Source organism: Cydia pomonella, chromosome 9, assembly GCF_033807575.1.
Source record: "Cydia pomonella isolate Wapato2018A chromosome 9, ilCydPomo1, whole genome shotgun sequence".
Taxonomy (NCBI): domain Eukaryota; kingdom Metazoa; phylum Arthropoda; class Insecta; order Lepidoptera; family Tortricidae; genus Cydia; species Cydia pomonella.
In genome coordinates, this window is record NC_084711.1 from 100,899 (window position 1) to 119,400 (window position 18,502).

General features: G+C 40.1%; 1 protein-coding gene across 1 annotated transcript; it reads left to right on the forward strand.

Moving 5' to 3' along the window:
* The first annotated feature begins 2,008 nt into the window (after positions 1 to 2,008).
* Positions 2,009 to 17,728, forward strand: LOC133521021 (probable G-protein coupled receptor Mth-like 1). Its single transcript, XM_061855741.1, has 4 exons — positions 2,009 to 3,383; positions 5,282 to 5,360; positions 14,865 to 15,191; positions 16,889 to 17,728. The coding sequence occupies exons 1-4, from the start codon at positions 2,369 to 2,371 to the stop codon at positions 17,250 to 17,252; spliced, it is 1,785 nt and encodes a 594-aa protein (XP_061711725.1). The 5' UTR covers positions 2,009 to 2,368; the 3' UTR covers positions 17,253 to 17,728.
* Positions 17,729 to 18,502: the final 774 nt, after the last annotated feature.

Sequence of the window (18,502 nt, forward strand, 5' to 3'; positions counted from 1 at the left end):
TATTACATACAAAATTTGTACAGCATTACAGTGAAAACTAAGGCAAAATACAAATTAATTAATAGAAGACAAAGTACATATACAAGAAATAACAGGAACATAATAAAATCAAGTGACATCCAGAGTTTCATAATAGCAGTGTACAAGTAAATCATACAAAAAAATAATAAAACATTCCAAATGTTCAATTTGAGCTCTTTCAAATGTTACCCCACTTGACCTAGTCACTAGGCTTTGAAATTTTGCCCCCTCTTCATATTGGGCATTTCCCATACTTATTAAAAATAAAACAACAAAATAATACTTTCAATGTGTCTGGGTTAGCGTAGTTCATAGCTATTCCAAATTTCAAATCGATAGCTTAAGTGATTCTCGAGATATTTAGCGTTGTGACAGACGGACGGACGGACCATAAGGGTTCCTTTTGTACTTTTTTGGTACGGAACCCTAAAAATCATTACTAATGAAGTGAGTCTGTTTTGACTGAAATGAAAGATAACAAGACGTGCTAATAGAAACCAGTACTTGTGATTTCTAACAATTTGAAATTTTTACGACTAAAATCGACAGCGGCCTCTTAAACTCCAGGAACTAAAGCTAAAGACAAGTTTTGTGTGCGATTGTGAAACTGTATTTAGTAAGAATAAGAAGGCAGTTTCAAAGAATAAAATAAATAGGTACTTACGTACTCAACATACATTTTACATACTACATACAAAAATATACACTTACTGTGTCAAGGTGTCCCAAGTCAAATTTTCAGAAACAGCGATTTACCTACGCATTATTTGGCAACCTATACCGGGAGTTACATTGTAGTATCCTTAATGAATGATTTATTTGCATATTAATTTAATCCGCTATACATAAGCCCACAACCCATAAATACTTATGAATTATTATACCTACCTGTCTTATATTTTCACGGCAGTCACATCATTGTTCCGGAAACAAAGAAAACTAGTGGTATTCATCACCACCCAGTACTTCCAAAGAAAGAACTATATATATATATATATATATACAAGTTATGGGTAAGATAGGTTCATTCATTGTACGTCACGTTCATTGTGTGTATTGTGGTAGGTATTTGCAGGGTAATATTTGCGGTTTAAATTCCGGGAAACTAGTTATCCAGATTTTAGTGCAGTGCATGAGCATGGGATTACCTATTATTAGCCATTATTATCTCCGGGTACTTCGGACTGGAATAATGGCAAACGTCCACAACATAATTAGTTAATTAGAATAGATAAGATAAATGCAAACTAGGTATTAGAGATAGAGTTATTTATACGAAAAGTTGAGTAAGAAGGTTCAACGTTTATTTTGTTTTATTTTTATGTAAAAATATAGAAATCAAGACATTAGAAGTTTAATAAGGTTTAGTTCTTGTTCGTCGGATCGGACCGAAACTATTTGTAATAGAAAATACTGTATTCTGCTAAAAGTGCTAATAATGCAAACGAAATTTTATCGCCATCTACCGTTGAATAGCAACTCAGAGTAGAGTTCGGAACCATTCTAACGTCACCTAACACGTTACGTTAGCTAACGGAGCCGATTATTTCGTGACCGTGGCGATAGATGTCGCTACCAGTCTCATAAGCAAGCAAGTATACACGGCATGTGTAGTTGTGTACGACATTCACTACACCATAAATTGTTGTCCAACAGAAAACTTTGTGAAGGTGAAGTTTGGTGAAGTTGTGTTGTTGTTGTGATTTTTCTGCCGCACTCGTACACCTTCCACACGATGTCTGAGTTCGCCGTGTTTACAAACCAATGGGTAAAGTAATCGAAAAACTACAAAATAATATATATATATATAATATAATTTTATTTAAAAAATGAAAAAAATATTTTGAAAATTCAGTCAATCACAACTCCCTTTCTTAATTAAGTGACTCCTTCACTCTTATAATTGTATATTAGTTTTTTTGGATGCAACCTGTTCTTATTGGCCGTATTATTTCGCTTTTATTTTATGTAAGTAGGTATTCTTATTAACTTGCCATTGATGTGTTTTGTTTTGATTATGACGCGGCGTCCCGCAGGTAGATTATGTTTGTTGTGGTCGCGTACGCGGCGGGGTGGAGGGTACGGCGGCGACGGCGAGTCAAGCGGAGCGATCGCGAGCCGAGCTTGCAACCGACCTTACCGACCGACGACGACGACCGTCACCGTCAGTATCAACCGCGCGCTCGAGGTAGGAGCACGCGTTCATGCCGCGCCGAGCCCTACTACACGTGCTACTGCGATCGACTTTTGAACATGTTACTGCACCCACCGTTCTGTTATCGTGCTCTTCTCTGGATTGACATAGTGTGAAACCTAGTGCTAGGATGATAATGTGCCAGTGTGTGCGATGCGCGTGCGACTCGATCCCGCGGTAACTACCATGCTGTCGCTGTTGGCGGCGGCGTTGCTAGCGGTGGCGGGCGCCGACGGCGTGCGGCCGGCGCCAGTGGCCGTGCCGCGGTGCTGCACGGCCGGGCGCACGCTGGCGGCCGACGCGCTGCAGGCGCCTGTGCTTACGCGCGCCGCCGCCGCCGCTTCCTGCGTTGAGGATGCTGAGGCCCGGCCCTGGGCGCCCCGCGTGTATGCGCCCGCGCGGAACTCCTTCCTGAAGCCGGGACAGCTGCCGCCGCACTGGCGGCTGGCGGACGGTGCGCTGCCCGCCTGTGCCGACCTACGCGTGCTGCCCGCCGACGCGGCGCCCTACGCGCTGCTCGCCAACAACGGCTCTATCATGCTGCGGAGCCCGCCGCGCGTGCTGCCGACGACGCGGTACTGCGCCGACCACGCGGCCGCGCTCGTGTGTTTGGAGGACGACGAGCGGCCGCCGTCCAAGTGTTGCGGGACCGGAAAAGTGTACGATGGCGCGGGCTGCGTGCCGGACGACGTTCGGGCGGCAGCAGCGTGGCAGGAGCTGAGGACTTTCGCCGGCGAAGCAGACGTGAGCATCGGCTGGCCGGCGTGCCCGCCGGGGATGCAGTACTCGGTGTCGGGGGAACTGGCGAAGGCGACGCTGGAAGGCAACGGATCACTACGGCTGGCGAGCGGTTTGCTGGTGGCGGGCGGCGCGTGGTGCGCGGAGGCGGTGGAGGGTTCGTCGGGCGCGCGCGTGCTGGCGTGCGCGGCGGAGGCGCAGGAGAGCCCCCGCTCCCCGCGGCACCTGCTGTACGGGTGCGGGCTGGCGGTGGGCGCGGCGTTCCTGGCGGCGACGTTGGCCGCCGGCTGCGCGCTGCCGGCGGCGCACCACGCGCTGCACTGGCGCTGCCAGACGCAGTACGTGGCGTCGCTGATGCTGGCCGATATCTTGCTGGCGGGCACGCAGCTCGCCGCCGACCAGGTGCCGCCCACGCTCTGCCGAGCACTAGGTGAGTCTCTCAACTCAATCCTGAATTTCTAGATACGTTGCTAGGGCACTAAAGTATATTTAAATAGGTTTAAAGCCTTATTTCCACCTGCAAGTGTCTTTTTACATTCTCGCTGACATGCTGAATCCACGTTATAATTCCACATCCATGTATTCCGCGCGTCCTGTTGGAAGTTTGCACGTGCAAGTGGTTAACTCAAACAATTCACTTTTCTAACATGAATGTGAGCTACTAGCTTTCAATCTGTACACCGTGTTTTTAGTTTTCCTTTAATTTCAAGGGTGCATTCCTGAGCTTAAAATAAGTAACTTTCTCAAAAACACCGGCACCGGATAATCAAAAATGTATTTTTATCTGTTAAGGCCCTTACGAGCGTGGTCACTTGCCTAGGGCCTGTTTACATATTGATAAGTACAAGTTAATACATTTGATACTAAACATAAGTACTATGTCGGATGACCTATCTTCGAAATTACATTGATATGTCATAGTTTTCAATTGTTTGGTTGAGTTAAATGTAATGCCGGTGTTACAACAACGCTATATGCAACATTGAATTACTTTTTTATAAAAAAAATATATGAATATTTTGGAATATTAACTATGTAGTTTCCTAAAACGTACTTACAAATACCCCGTAGTGAACCGAATTCAATAAAAACACGGTGTATAAACAACCTCGTAACCTCTATCAAGAGTTTGTTTAACAGATAGTTGACCTTTGCAAGCTATGAGTAAAAAAAAAATAGTGTAGTAGCTTCAAACTGTAGAGTATTTCCTGCAGGTGGAAAATGTGACTAACATCATAAGATTTGCAAATTGAGAGTAAATATTTGGATGTAAAATTGTTAATTTATAGTGTAAATGTAAACTCACGAAACATGATATAAAGCAGAGACGCTTTCCAGATAGATTTTCGTACATTGACCCGCCTGTTGCTATCTCTATTGCACGCGCATAACTATATTGCTGTTCCGCCCAATGCCGGTTGTCAATGTCAGGGCTCCTCTACACGATGGCCCAGCGTAGGCCAGTCCAAGGGACGCAGCTATGCGGTGAAATGAGATAGCAATATCACTTGCTCCCTCTAACGCATAAATGCGTCCCTAGGACTGGCCTACGCTGGGCCATCATGTAGAGGAGCCATCACTGTGCGAACTTGACAGCAATAAACTAAACAAATTGACTTGTAACGTAGAAGTTGAACGATACTGTACCCCTAGTGTAAATTTATTCGATACATACAAAATGAGACTTAACGCAAACGCGTCACGTCACGCTATCGAAAAAATATACGCTAGGGGTTCTGGTTATCTATCCAACTTTTTTTCGATACTCGATATAGGTACAGTCAGCATCAGTAGTAGCGTATGAAACAACGCGCCAAAAGTATCTGATATTCCGGATAACTTTTCCAAATATAGATTAATCTCCAAAATTTACATTCAAAACTTTTACCGTCTTAATTGTTCTACATATAGAACCACCACATTTTGTTAAGTTGTAACAGAATGGTAGATACTTTTGAAACGTTGTTTGATCCGCTACTTTTGATGCTGACTGTACCTTATACATATTTGGAGCTTGTAGACTACGGAGAACCAAATTTGCCACTCGTCGAGCTTACTCTGGTGATTGTGACTGGGATAACTTCTCATAGTTCTCGGTTTCCGTTACCCAAAAGTGGGTGACTCTTTAGCGATAAGATCGCCTGTTTGCGTCTATCTTTAATGATGTGTGTCAATAAAGAGTATTCTATCTACAAGTATATACTATACGATATATATGTTACGGGTATTGTTAGGTTAATTGAACTCAAGTTTACCCTGGTATATATATATCTCTACTACACTAGTACACGTGTGGAGCTGGAACAGTAACGGTGTGTTTGTCGGCAGCGGTGTGCATGCACTTCCTGTTCCTGGCGGCGTTCTTCTGGCTCAATACCATGTGCTTCAACATCTGGTGGACCTTCCGGTGAGTACTGTCGATGTTCTTGGCCGTTGGCCGAACACTCTTCCTGACCCGCGATCTAAGCCTTTCTGACCACAGACCTGTCAAACGCGAACGCTTCAAGACAGATTAAGTGTGCGAAAGGGAAGCCATCACGTATATGAACATCCCATGAGTGCGAAAGAGGCAGACTACATATGAGAAAACGGAACCATTTTTGAGTTACTAGTCGGCGGCAGTAGGCCAACCAAGAGCATATTGATGTTTTTTTAATGTAAAAAATGTAAATGAATCAGGAATAAAACTATTAATAAAGTAATGTAGTGAAGATGGTGTAGTGTAGTTGTGCCGGATTGTAGTGTCACAGGGCCAAGTAACCCAGGCAAATACTCATTTCACAGGTAATTATGATATTCCGATCGAAGCTTTCTTAACGATATTTTGTCAAATTAACAGTATAAAAAGTAAAAATCCGGTTTATACAGTTCATTATAAGCTTTTCTTCAGTTGTGTGCTAATATTTTATCATTTTAGCCAATAATTTCGAATACTTTGTGTAAAAACCTAAACTGTTCCTTTACGCTAGGGCTTGACAAAACATTCATATGACTGTATTGATAACTCGTCGGTATATTAATAGGTATGTAATTTTTTCCTCACATTACATCTTTAAGATATTAACCTTTATCACCGACTTAAAATAATAACGATTGTTATAATACTTATAATACCTTTTCTGAAGGTGCACATGTTCACTTTACAGTACAGTACTTTACGTGCGGGAATGAGCACTTTCGGTGCATGTGTCGAAACTTTAAAGAGCCATATGTACTGTAAAACGTTGTACGATACACGTGCGAATAGGTAATTTGCAACTCGTGTCGATTTAACACACTTTTTTCGGTCGTGTTTCGATTTATTACCATTCGTTGCGAATTTCCTATTTCTGCACTTGTATCGTAAATAAAAAAATCAGTCAAACACCGATAGATTATTAATATGTTGTAACATGACATCACTATTTTTGATCTCACATAGACAATTTACGCACACACTTGCATTTCATTTGGTCGCACTTTTGAAGTGACAGTCGTTCTTGTTCATTCATCCTATTTCTGTTTCTGACTAACGAATATAAACGGATCATAGTCTGAGCCCCTAGTGTAAATTTATTCGATTTCGAAACGTGAGAGTATGGGATTTAGACACAGCGCGCCAAGCCGAACGTTTTGGAAAGTCAAAATCCCATACAAAATGAGACTTAACGCAAACGCGTACATCACGTTACGCCATCGAATAAATTTACACTAGGGGACAACGGATTATGTTTTGTTTTGAGTTCATAAACCCTTAACCATCAAAAACAAGATATACAAATAATTGATTTCAACGTTTAAAAACCTCTCACCAAAATAAAATTACCTAAAGCACCACTTATAAATGGCGGATTAACAACCATAACACCTAGCTAAATAGTGGCTGTTTAAGAACCGTCGCCGATATGTGATAAGGACAAATCGTTCAAAGGAAATTATGTGCGAGCGCACATAAGGTTAATAAATTAAGAAAAGAAGCCTTTAGTTTAGGACTTAGCCTTTAATAACTATGTATTACATAGTATAAAAATTGTATAGAAAATAAGGATCGCGGCCGCGTGTGTTCGGTCCGGCGACCTGTGGCGAAATAGGAAGAGCGTCGGCTGCGCCGGTGGCTGGTGGCGGCTTGGCGGGGTTCCTCACCCCCACGCTCGTCTGATGACGTTGTGCGCAGCGGCGCGGACATGCTGGGGGCCCTTGAAAGCCCTGCTTTCAAGAATCATGAAGAAGGCATATACGGTTCAGAGCCCGTCTGACAACTCCTCGCACGGTATCAATATCTGCGACTCGTGGTACTCCGTCTGAGCCAGTATGAAGCTTCAGCACTCTGCCCAGACGCCATAACATTGGGGGTTGATTTTCTTCTTTAATAAGGACTAGGTCTCCCTGCTGCAGATCCCTGGCGCGCGTTCTCCATTTGGAACGTTGCTGCAGCTCCATGACGTACTCGGACTGCCAGCGCTGCCAGAAGTGCTGCCTTATCTGCTCCAGCCGATTGAAGCGGTCCAAGTTGCGAATATTCGCTTCCGTCAGGTCCGGGGCCGGAAGCGACGTCAGTGGCCTGCCAAGGAGAAAGTGCCCGGGTGTGAGCGCTGCGTAGTCTTTGGGAGAGGAGGAAAGGGGGCAGAGAGGACGACTGTTAAGGACAGCCTCAATTTGAGCAAATAAAGTCGAAAGCTCCTCAAATGTGAGGTGCGTGTTCCCTAAAATGCGCTTAATATGAAATTTTGCTGATTTAATGCCAGCCTCTACATAACCGTTAAAATTAGGAGCGTAAGCCGGGGAGAATTTAAATTCAATGTTATGATCACCTGCAAACTCTAATATAGGGCCAGAATTTTGTTTGAAAAAGGTATTAATCTCCTTGGCAGCGGCAACAAAGTTTTTGCCGTTGTCACAGTAGATTTCTTTTGGCTTACCCCTACGTGAAATGAAGCGGCGCAGGGACAATATGAAGGCGTCCTTAGAAAGTATCCTTCCTCCGAACGATTCCTTTCGAAAGGAATCGTTCAGTGAACAAATCGTTTACAAAAAACTGCAAGTACCTAATCGCTAGAACTGTTTGTTGACCGACCATGTTCTCGGTGCAGCGGCAGCACATCTCGTATCGATTAGGCCTAGCCTATGGGAGTTAATCACAACTCTTCGTCGACTAATCTATCCGGTACCGGTATACAACTTACAAAATCCGCGCACACATTAAATTATAACAACCTTGGGTTGGGTTGGCCGGAGTTAAATATGATTGGGAACCATACATGATTAAAACTTAAGCAACGAAATCCCCAGTCAACCGAAAAATTGCACAAGTTGTCAAAACCGTCGCAAGCACACTCGTAACGCCGTCACCACACACTCGTATCTACCGCACACGACTCCAATTCTCGTTTGATTGATCGTCATTGTATCGGCGGAATAGACGGCTATTAACACTGACCTTTTAAGCGGCAGTCACCGAGAGACAGGTCTGTTGATGGATGTTGGCATGTTACTCCGGCCAGGAAGGGTTCACTTGTTACCACTCGTTAAGTTAGGCCTCTTAGATAATCGAGATAATTGCACAGACACTTAGTTCCATCCATAACCATCCCTTAAAGCAGGTGCCGAGGAATTTCTTTGCGGTATTTGTCATAATTCATTGTGGAATGCGTTATTTACGACCTTTGCTTCTATGAATTACTAATCGCTTATCTTATTGATTTTATAGATCGGTGGGCTAGGTATATAATTGATGATTCATTTTTAATTCCTTAGTTATTAAAACCTGCAAGGACACTGCAACATACAATGTATATTACAAGCTTTTATTTAGTTTCACCTGTCCCGTTATCTGTCGGTCGGTAATCAAATCTTGCAAGTTAAATTTGACCCACTTCCCGGTTTCCGATGAAGATGAAAATTTGCATACATATGTAAGTCGAGTGATAATGTAATATTATGGTACCATCGAGCTGATCTGATGATGGAGACAGGAGTTGACCATAGGAACTCTGTGATAAAACAATGCAACCTAATTGTGTTTGGGGTTTTTAAAAGTGTCAATTTTTTTCGACAACAACAACAATTTACAGTTGTTGTTGTTGTCCTAAAGCACTCCAGAGGTGCAAAGGGTCTTCAGAAACTCGCGCCACGCCTTCCTATCTTCAGCTCGCTTAAATTCACAGTACTAGGTTATAAATTGTTATAATAGGGTCTCGTTCTCTCGTCATAATGATCCCCTCAGATTAGATTAGATTAGATGATTTATTTCATGAAAGACAATTTTGCATTGATGTCAAAAAATATAAGAATTTCAATCATGATCGTCAAAATAAAATAAAAATGAAAATAATAACAGTACTAATGAAATAAAATTATAGCTCCAATAAGGATTGTCAATACAATTAGAATAACAGTAAGTAGGTAAATACTTACAAAATCCAAAATATAAATTTACAATGTCAAAACTTACGAAAATACGAGAACAATAAAAATAAAAACGATAAATTAATAAAAGAACACAAATAATATCTCCCAATAAGAATCGTCAACACACAACAATATATATTAAAAAAAAAACAATGAAATAGTATCTCCCATAAAGTAGATATTTGATGATCAAACGAACTTCTTGAAGTGAAGTTCGATCGATATTATATGAGTCACTTCATTTGATGATATAATTTTATATTAACCATGTAGTTTCCCTATTGTACAGATAGCATCGCACACATTTAAGAGTAACTATTTTGATTAAAACTGTGAAAACCAACATCCGCCCACTTCCGCTTACTGGTTACCTGCGTGCGGCGACCGCTGCGCTCTTCATTATTTTTAGAGAAGGCAAGAACCAAAACTTATATCAGGGTTCTAGGGTGGGTGGGACCTTATATTATATCATCAAATGAAGTGACTCATATAATATCGATCGAACTTCACTTCAAGAAGTTCGTTTGATCATCAATTATATTTCGTCACTTCATTTTTCAGATATAATTTTATATTAACCATGTAGATGTTTAGAGATATAAGTTTTGGTTGAAATAAGACAAAAGCTTTGGCCGTCTGAGTGCCTAGTTTAAGTTAAGACGTTCCTCCTAACTCCAAACACCACATAGAAAAAAAAACTTCTCAATGTATATGACATGCCAATGACCGCAGGATTTTTATTTTAATTACTGTACGTTACGTATACACCGTACTAACATTAGAAATATATTATTAAAAAACATCATAGTGAGACACTAAAAACATATGTCTATCTTAGCCCGAAGTAAAATAAGTCATTCGGGTGAAATTTATTTGTTAATGTTAACCATGGTGATAAACCGAAATGTTTTGTATTTTTTTTTTTTTTTTTTATCTGACCTACTGTATTTGCTATATTTATAATATAGTTCACGTTTCAAAATCAAGGTGATATTTAAACAGTTATTAAGTATAATAAACACAAATGGGTGGAAAAACAATTAAAAACTTATAAATAATTATTATAGTTTAATATTTCAAATTATTAGATTATATAAGTTAATGGCAAGAATTTATTTATTTTCAGGTGCTAGGGATTTATTTTGATCTGAATTTATTTATTTTCAATTTCTTGGGATTTATTTTGATAAGTTGTATTAAGTTAGTGTCCCAAATGTACCATATTTTGATGTTTTGAGTTATATTATTTAAAACCGTATTTCAGCAGTCGTTTAACTTTAACCAATTCTGTAATAAAAGAAAACAATCTGATGATCCTTTTTCATGAAAACACATGATACTATTTTAATTGACTGCTAAAGAAATCCAGAAGTATGGTAAATTAAACTGAACCAAAATTAAATCAATGCTTTAGCGAACAACTGTGTAACGGGTTGTGTTTTAAGCCATCAAGTAATTGAAGTTATTATCGCTGTATCCCACCAGCGCAGAGTAGCCCACCTGCGTAGACTGCAGACCAAGTTCAGGACATAACATGTGTACTATACACAAGTATACTGTGCCAATTGAGTTATAAAGCCTTGTTTAAAAGCATAAAGAAAGTTTAGGTATGTAGGTTCAAAATAAAAAGTACATATTAGGTATGTACACATGATATATATATATATATATATTGTAACACGCCTATTAGGATATCAAAACAAAGCCTAACAATCACGTTTCAATTTGTTGTTCACACTGAAACATAATTCACTAAGATTCTATACACTTTGTGGTCTACTTTACATTCAGTTTAATTCGATTACAAAAAGTAGAATTAATTCATAAAACGTCCTTTTATGAATGTATGAAAGTTCACTAGCGGTCCTTGTCCGCGATACGGAATTAAAGAAGACAGGCGGTACTACTATTGATATCAACTTTAGACTCGTCTAAGAGTAATAACTAAAATAAGACCTAATTTATGTTAACGATACAACCCAGCGTTACCTCCAGACAGGGTAGGATACGTTGTGTTCACTGAGCAGCTGGCGACAATAAGAAAATACAGTTATTAGGCTTATGCACACGAAAGTTGGCTTACAGCAGCTCCTGCTGAACGAATAGTGATACAACGGCCTACAAAGACTTACGCGGCCTAGCGCGTTTTAAGATTTTTAACTTAAAAAGAATAGTTTTTTATTTTACTTTTCTCCAAAACGTGCCTAACGTCATTGAAATTCGTTAAAATCTCTGATCTATTCAAGAAGAAATATACTTCGGATATTATCAAATGTAAAAATCCATCATGCTCTTGAAATATAAGAAATATTTGAACGTGCATAATTCCATATGCTTTCGGTTAAGTTATGAAAAAATAAATTTATAAGGCTACTATAACTACTACTCAACTTTCGAAGTTATTTCTTATATAAGATTAGAATTTACCCAAATTCAAATGTTTATTATTGCGCTCATATTGCATACAATAAATAGGGCAAGGGCCAAGGCCCATTAATGACATCGGAATATATTTATAAATTAATTTTATATACCTTGTGTATATTCGAGCTACTCGTATTACGGTGCTTAGTTAATAATAACCAGTTAAACCTGAGTAGGTAAAGTCAGCGTACAACAAACATGATCAGTAAGTCTTTTCATTTGAATAAAGATAAATAAGATGAACTGATATTAAATATTAATGACAGCATGACACGTTTGACCATATTTGCACTTATATCGGTGCTGTAGCTGCTATTCTCTCAGCGCAAACTAAACTAGCACAGCAATCAACCACGATAACAATAACAATCTACAGTATTTCAGGTATTAAGCATCAAATCTCAAATGCCCTCTATTCTTATTTTATCCAAATATTCGCTCTGTCGGTAACGAAAGACTGAGACGTAATGTTGTATATTTTTATAATGTATAAAAAAAATACACTTATAGAACTGACATAATAAAATAGAAAATGTATTTGCTGTATTGCTACTGTGGTTGTATTGTGAGTTTAGAAAACAAATATTATATTTAGTGATTCGGTCTTAATTTTATGAATGACTATATTAATTATGATACTAAATGTACATACATTTCAAACATAGCAAAAACGTATTGCATAACCGTTTTGAGTGCTTTAAGTCTAGTGAACGTATTGCATAGTACCATCGCATTAATGATGGCTGAAAGAGTACCGCGACCGACACATGAGAGTTGAACCATACATTAATTTATTAATTTTATACGATTTCTATTACCTATTTAATAACTTAGTTATTTAAGTAGTAATCTGAGGGGTAATCCTTTAAAGGATAATCAGAGGGTGATCGTCTTATTGTTTTAATACAATTAAATAAATATATGAATAGGTATTTACCTAGTTACCGATTATTTACAATCATAAAAATAAACACTCAATATCTGTGAGAGATGCGAACAAAATTTATTAATCAGTGCAACTCGCCAAAATGAAGAGAAAACCGCTTTCTGATTAACTCAGATGGATGGTACTCTAGTGGTGCTTGACACTGAGTTCTTGCAAATTGTTCTAGTAAATTGTGATGAAAAAACTCGTCTTCCTCTAATTCAATTGAAGTAAGTGTACTTATTATAATTTAATGATTCAATTGAATTAATTATCCAATATAACTTTAAGAAAAAATCTAATTTTCAAACAGATAATAAGTACTTACTGGCATCGCCTATGAGCGACCAGGACAATTACTCATTTATTATCAAGTTTTGTTATATCTTATTCTGAGAAATAAAGATTCTTAAAGCTGATATTATAAATAGGTATATTTTTATATAAGTATTCATTTAGTTGACTCTTTTTTTATGCGATTTAATATAGGAGTAAACCAAAGTTGATCAAGTTTTATCGCCCATAACATTATTGACGTACGTAGCCATATTTTTATAGTTCGATTTATGAATGTTTCTGCATATCATAATCATTTAAAAATCGACACCAAAATGTATGCACTCTCAGGGCACCACTATACATATTAACAAGATATTTTATCAAGATTAAGTTTAGAAATTGCTTTCAAATTCACTACACGTCTTTTATAACATATAAGAGTTTAAATATTGTACGTCAGAAAGAATATACTTTAAATAATACTGTGACGTGATGTAGGTACACGTAGCAATTCCCACTTTTAGAGACAAGTTATACCTACCCAATGTATTAATATTATATTTATGTGGGTAGTGTAGTATAAAAACAATGTACTATTGTGTTAAATACAACATTTGTGAGTCGCTTGTTGATTTACATTCAACCTATGGGCGGGGATTCATACTTCTTTTTTCATTTAATACCGTACTATGGGTTAGCTGTGAGTTAAATTTGGATATATTTTAAGTGTTGGGCCATCTAAAACCAAATAAAAAGAAAGCCTCCCTCGGCTTTGTAACACAACATTATTCCCATTTTTAAGGCAATGAATTTCCCACAAAATATATGGGTATTATGAAAAATGCACCAATATGAATGTCTAGGCCCTTTGTTTCGTTGTGCGTTGTGCATTATCCGATCTTTTGGTTCACGACCAATCGCCGCGCCGGGCGAAATCGGTGTTCGAAATACGAACAGACTTTCCTTCGTGTTGGTTCACGACCAACCCCCAGGATGATTTTTTATGCCTTTGTTTCGTTGTGCGTTATCCGATCTTATACCTTCGTGTTGGTTCACGACCAACCCCCGGGCGAAATCGGTGTTCGAAATACGAACAGACTTTCCTTCGTGTTGGTTCACGACCAACCTCCAGGATGATTTTTTCCATCGTGTTAGTTCTCGACTAACCTCCAGGATGTATGTATGTCCTTCAAGTTGAAGGATTGCACAACGATTTTAAAAACAAATATATGTATATTGCACAACGAATTCAATGAAATCTCACAGCTAACACCATAGTAGGCATAGGCAACGAAGATCGTTATAAAAAATGTGGTCTTGTGCCGAAGTGTTCGGCAACTAGACCGAGGTGTGGACGCTACCACGCACAAATAAAGAATGAAGAGCGCAGCGGTCGCCGCACGCAGGTAACCAGTAAGCGGAAGTGGGCGGATGTTGGTTTTCACAGTTTTAATCAAAATAGTTACTCTTAAATGTGTGCGATGCTATCTGTACAATAGGGAAACTACATGGTTAATATAAAATTATATCTGAAAAATGAAGTGACGAAATATAATTGTTGTTTTGTATAGGTTCGATTTTGGACTGTAGTTGAAATATTATGTTGACCAAATATCATATAATCATTTTCAGGGAATCGTAAAGGCGTAGAGGCCATAGAGAACTATAATAAAGTCCACATAAGTTAATTAAAGAAATATACGCTTTCGGCTTGACCGCTATCTTTTCGCCGGTCAAAAGTAAGTAGGTACTTCTCAGTAGGGACTCACGGGTCGAATGTGGCCTGAGGGCCGTTGTTTAGAGATCACTGCATTATAAACTCACCATTTACCGAATCAACAAACAAATTAGGTTAGCTATAAACCTGTGTGTATTCTTATGGTGTCGTTTTCTTAGGGACTTCCGTCCGACGAGCCTGGAGCGCGGGCAGGAGTCGTGGCGCCTGCGCGTGTACACGGTGTACGCGTGGGGCGGCCCGCTGTGCATCGCCGGCATCGCGGCGCTGCTCGACGCCCTCCCCCCGCCCCCCGAGGGCCCCGACCTCCTCCGCCCGAGGTTCGGCGACCAGCGCTGCTGGTTCTACGGTGACGCCGAGATACTCGTCTACTTCTTTGGGCCTGTAGGCGTGCTGCTGCTAGTCAACCTGGCGCTGTTCGTGTCCACCACCAGGCAGCTTACCTGCGGCCTCTGGCGCCGCGACGAGGTCAAGTCGACGAGCGAACGGTGAGTCTCTCTGAAGTTTGTTATATATACCTAACTATAACTGCTCCTCCCTGATGTAAGGTCAAATACACGGGGCACTTGCATACAAGTTTCGTTACAGTACCAGGTCTCCGTCACTCGCTTAAGGCCACGCGCTATATGCCTACCGCTCGGTGTATCGTCGACGATACAACCGATGGAGGGCCGCTGAACGTCCGCGGTTTGTCCCACCTGAAACGTTTAAAATTTATGTTGAAGAGTTAGAAAAACTATTTTTAAATAATTTTGACAAGTCGAATCGGCCCTGTAGAACCGTATTACAACTTTTAAAAACCGTTGATTTTCCTGTTTTCCGTATTATTAAAATTATTTACGCGATTTAGGATATTTTCAACTATAAAATTTGAATGAATGAATGAATGAAATGTAATCCAGAAAATTATTTCCATATACATTATACATTTACACATAATTACATTACATAAAGAATTAAATTAAATTAAATTAAAATAAAATAATAACAGAGAATTTCGACAAGGGAAATAATATTGAGTATCATTATATAAAACTAAAATATATTTGATTGACTAATAAAAAATATGAAGGATTCGCAACATTCGTTATATTACAATAATCATCATAGGTACAACCCTAGTGCATTGTTACGACGACGGCGACTCGCAGGGCGGCGGCGGCAACACACTCTCGACTCTTTGTGCGGTTCATTTATTCTCGTCCTGAGCAGCTGGTATTTTGTAGGCTATGATAGCGTAGGTATTTTCGCTTTTGTATGGGAATGATGTATCTGTACGTAGTAACTATTTAATAATCTGTGACAGTACCGACTATAGTGAGGTACAATCTGTTCAGTCGACAGATACAATTCTCCAACGTGATGCGATGTGAGCGCTTTATAAATAAACCTTTATTGACATTCTAATAATTAACTTTTTATCGATAGTCACTGCTGAGGTTAGTCGATAAATCCGCATACTGTGACTGTGTGAAAAAAAAAAAAAATAAAAAAATAAAATAAAAAAAAATAAAAAAAAAACTCGTCGCGGGCTGTAGGCTATCGAAAACTTGGCTATAATTGTAAAATAAACGATACAAGTGCGAAAAATAACAAACGAGTGGCGATAAATTAAAACACGAGTTGTGAATTACCTATTCGCACATGTATCGTACAAAGTTTTACAGTGCATATGACCCTTTAAATTTTCGACAGAGTTACATAATGTGCTAATTGTAATTTACGAACTAGTACGGAAAAGTAGCACCATATGTACTGTAAAAGCCTTTACAAATAAAAATAAAAAATAAATAAATAAACAAAAAGGGCCATATGTACCTACTGTAAAACGTTTTACGATACATGTGCGAATAGGTAATTCGCAACTCGTGTCGATTTAAAACACTCCCTTCGGTCGGGTTTTAATTTATTGCCACTCGTTTCGAATTTCCTATTTTTCGCACTTGTATCGTAATGTACTATTCTGGTACCTTGTTGTCCTTGTTGTACAGTTTGCTGCATTATTTGTCACTCTTTTCACTCTCTCCTGTCATATACTTAAAGGTTAACTGGAAGAGATCCCTCAAAGGGATAAGTTCGCCTTTATACTTCTTACTAATTGTATGTTACTATAAATATGTATTTTTGTACAATAAAGAGTTTACTACCGCTACTACTAAAAGCTAACCAGTATAATGCTGTACAGGGCCGCCCTGGGGCGCGTGTGCGCCAAGCTGGTGGTGGTGATGGGCGTGACGTGGGGCGCCGACGTGGTGTCGTGGGTGGCGGGCGGGCCCGAGTACGTGTGGTACGGCACGGACCTGCTGAACGCGCTGCAGGGCGTGCTCATCTTCCTGGTGGTGGGCGCGCAGCCGGCCGCGCTGGCGGCGCTGCGCGACGCGCTGGCGCGCTGCTGCCGCGCGCCCGCGCCGCCCGCGCGCCGCCGCCCCGACCGCGCCACGCACTCCTCCACGCACCTGCCGTCCTGCGGCGAGTCGCTCACCAACACCAACACCACCAGCGCTGCCCCCGCGGCGCCCGCGAAGGTCCCCATGGAGACCGTATGTTGAGCGCCATCAAACCTATACAAGTGTGTTTACAAGACTTCTGCGCGCGTCAACTCTGTGCTGTTTTTCTCATAGATATATGAGATTTAGTTTTTATACGCGCGTGCAAGTGACAACTAGTGACAACCGAATGATAAATGCGCGAGTCTGTGTTTCGTTCCACGCGCGTGTGACACTAGTGACGTGTGTGCGCTGACGAACGCCAACTGAAGGCGACAACCGAGCTTTAATGTACTTCCTCTTGTACTCGATATTTATTGTATTCTACAGTATTATTTTTGTATTTTTGTTAACGATTACGATTTGTATGTTGTATGATCCCGTATCGTGCCCGTAGCCCGGCCGGTGTTATAAATGTTATGTTCGTTTGTAAATATTAAAATTGAATGTCTACTTCGTCCCGCGGAAGTAGTTTTTGATGTCGTTGGTAAATCTTGCCCCGATCGATTGACTGTTATATAATAAATATTTAAAAAACATTTCATTAGTGCTTATTTCTTATTACATTTCATTTACGCTACATTATTATATTTCACTTCAAATAAACCAATATGAAATGAGATCCTAATACAACGTCGATATTGATACTCATTCATCAGTACATCACTCGACATCAGTGGTGTTTGCTGTCAGAGCTGTCAGGCCCACGCGTCAGTCAACTAATTCACGCGAACCGACGGTGATAAAGGCTCATAAGAAATGAGTAATAAAATGGTAATAAATTACATATTCATTACTTTCATTACTAATTACTGAGAATAAGCTAAATGTGTGTTAGTGTGCAGTGTGGTGTAGTGGTTCCAGCTCCTCTGTGTCCGTCGTCCAGTCGCGAGTCGGCGTTCTTCGCAGGAAAACCCGCAGCGAGTATATTGGTGAGTTACTTTTAATCTTAGAGCATACAGGTACACTTTCCGTGTAGGTATTAGTAGGTTTCATGTGGGTTAGTTTGTCATCAAGGAATTCAAAATTGTCAGAGCGTCGACTGACATAGGTATCGATCCAACGATGAGGTTTACCTAATATAAAACAACTTGTATTTCAGTTATCGACTATATTGGAACATAAAGATTACATTGAATGTTTCAAACCGCTGTGCTGGTCGTGCCTGGGGGTCGGATGGCTGCCCACTTGTGACTGGCCGCAATAATTCTGGGGGTTTGACAGGCGAGCGACGCCCCAGCGCAGCGTGCCGCGTGGTGCCGCGCAGCGTGCCGCGTGGTGCCGCGCAGCTCGCGCGCTCGTTTATATCTATT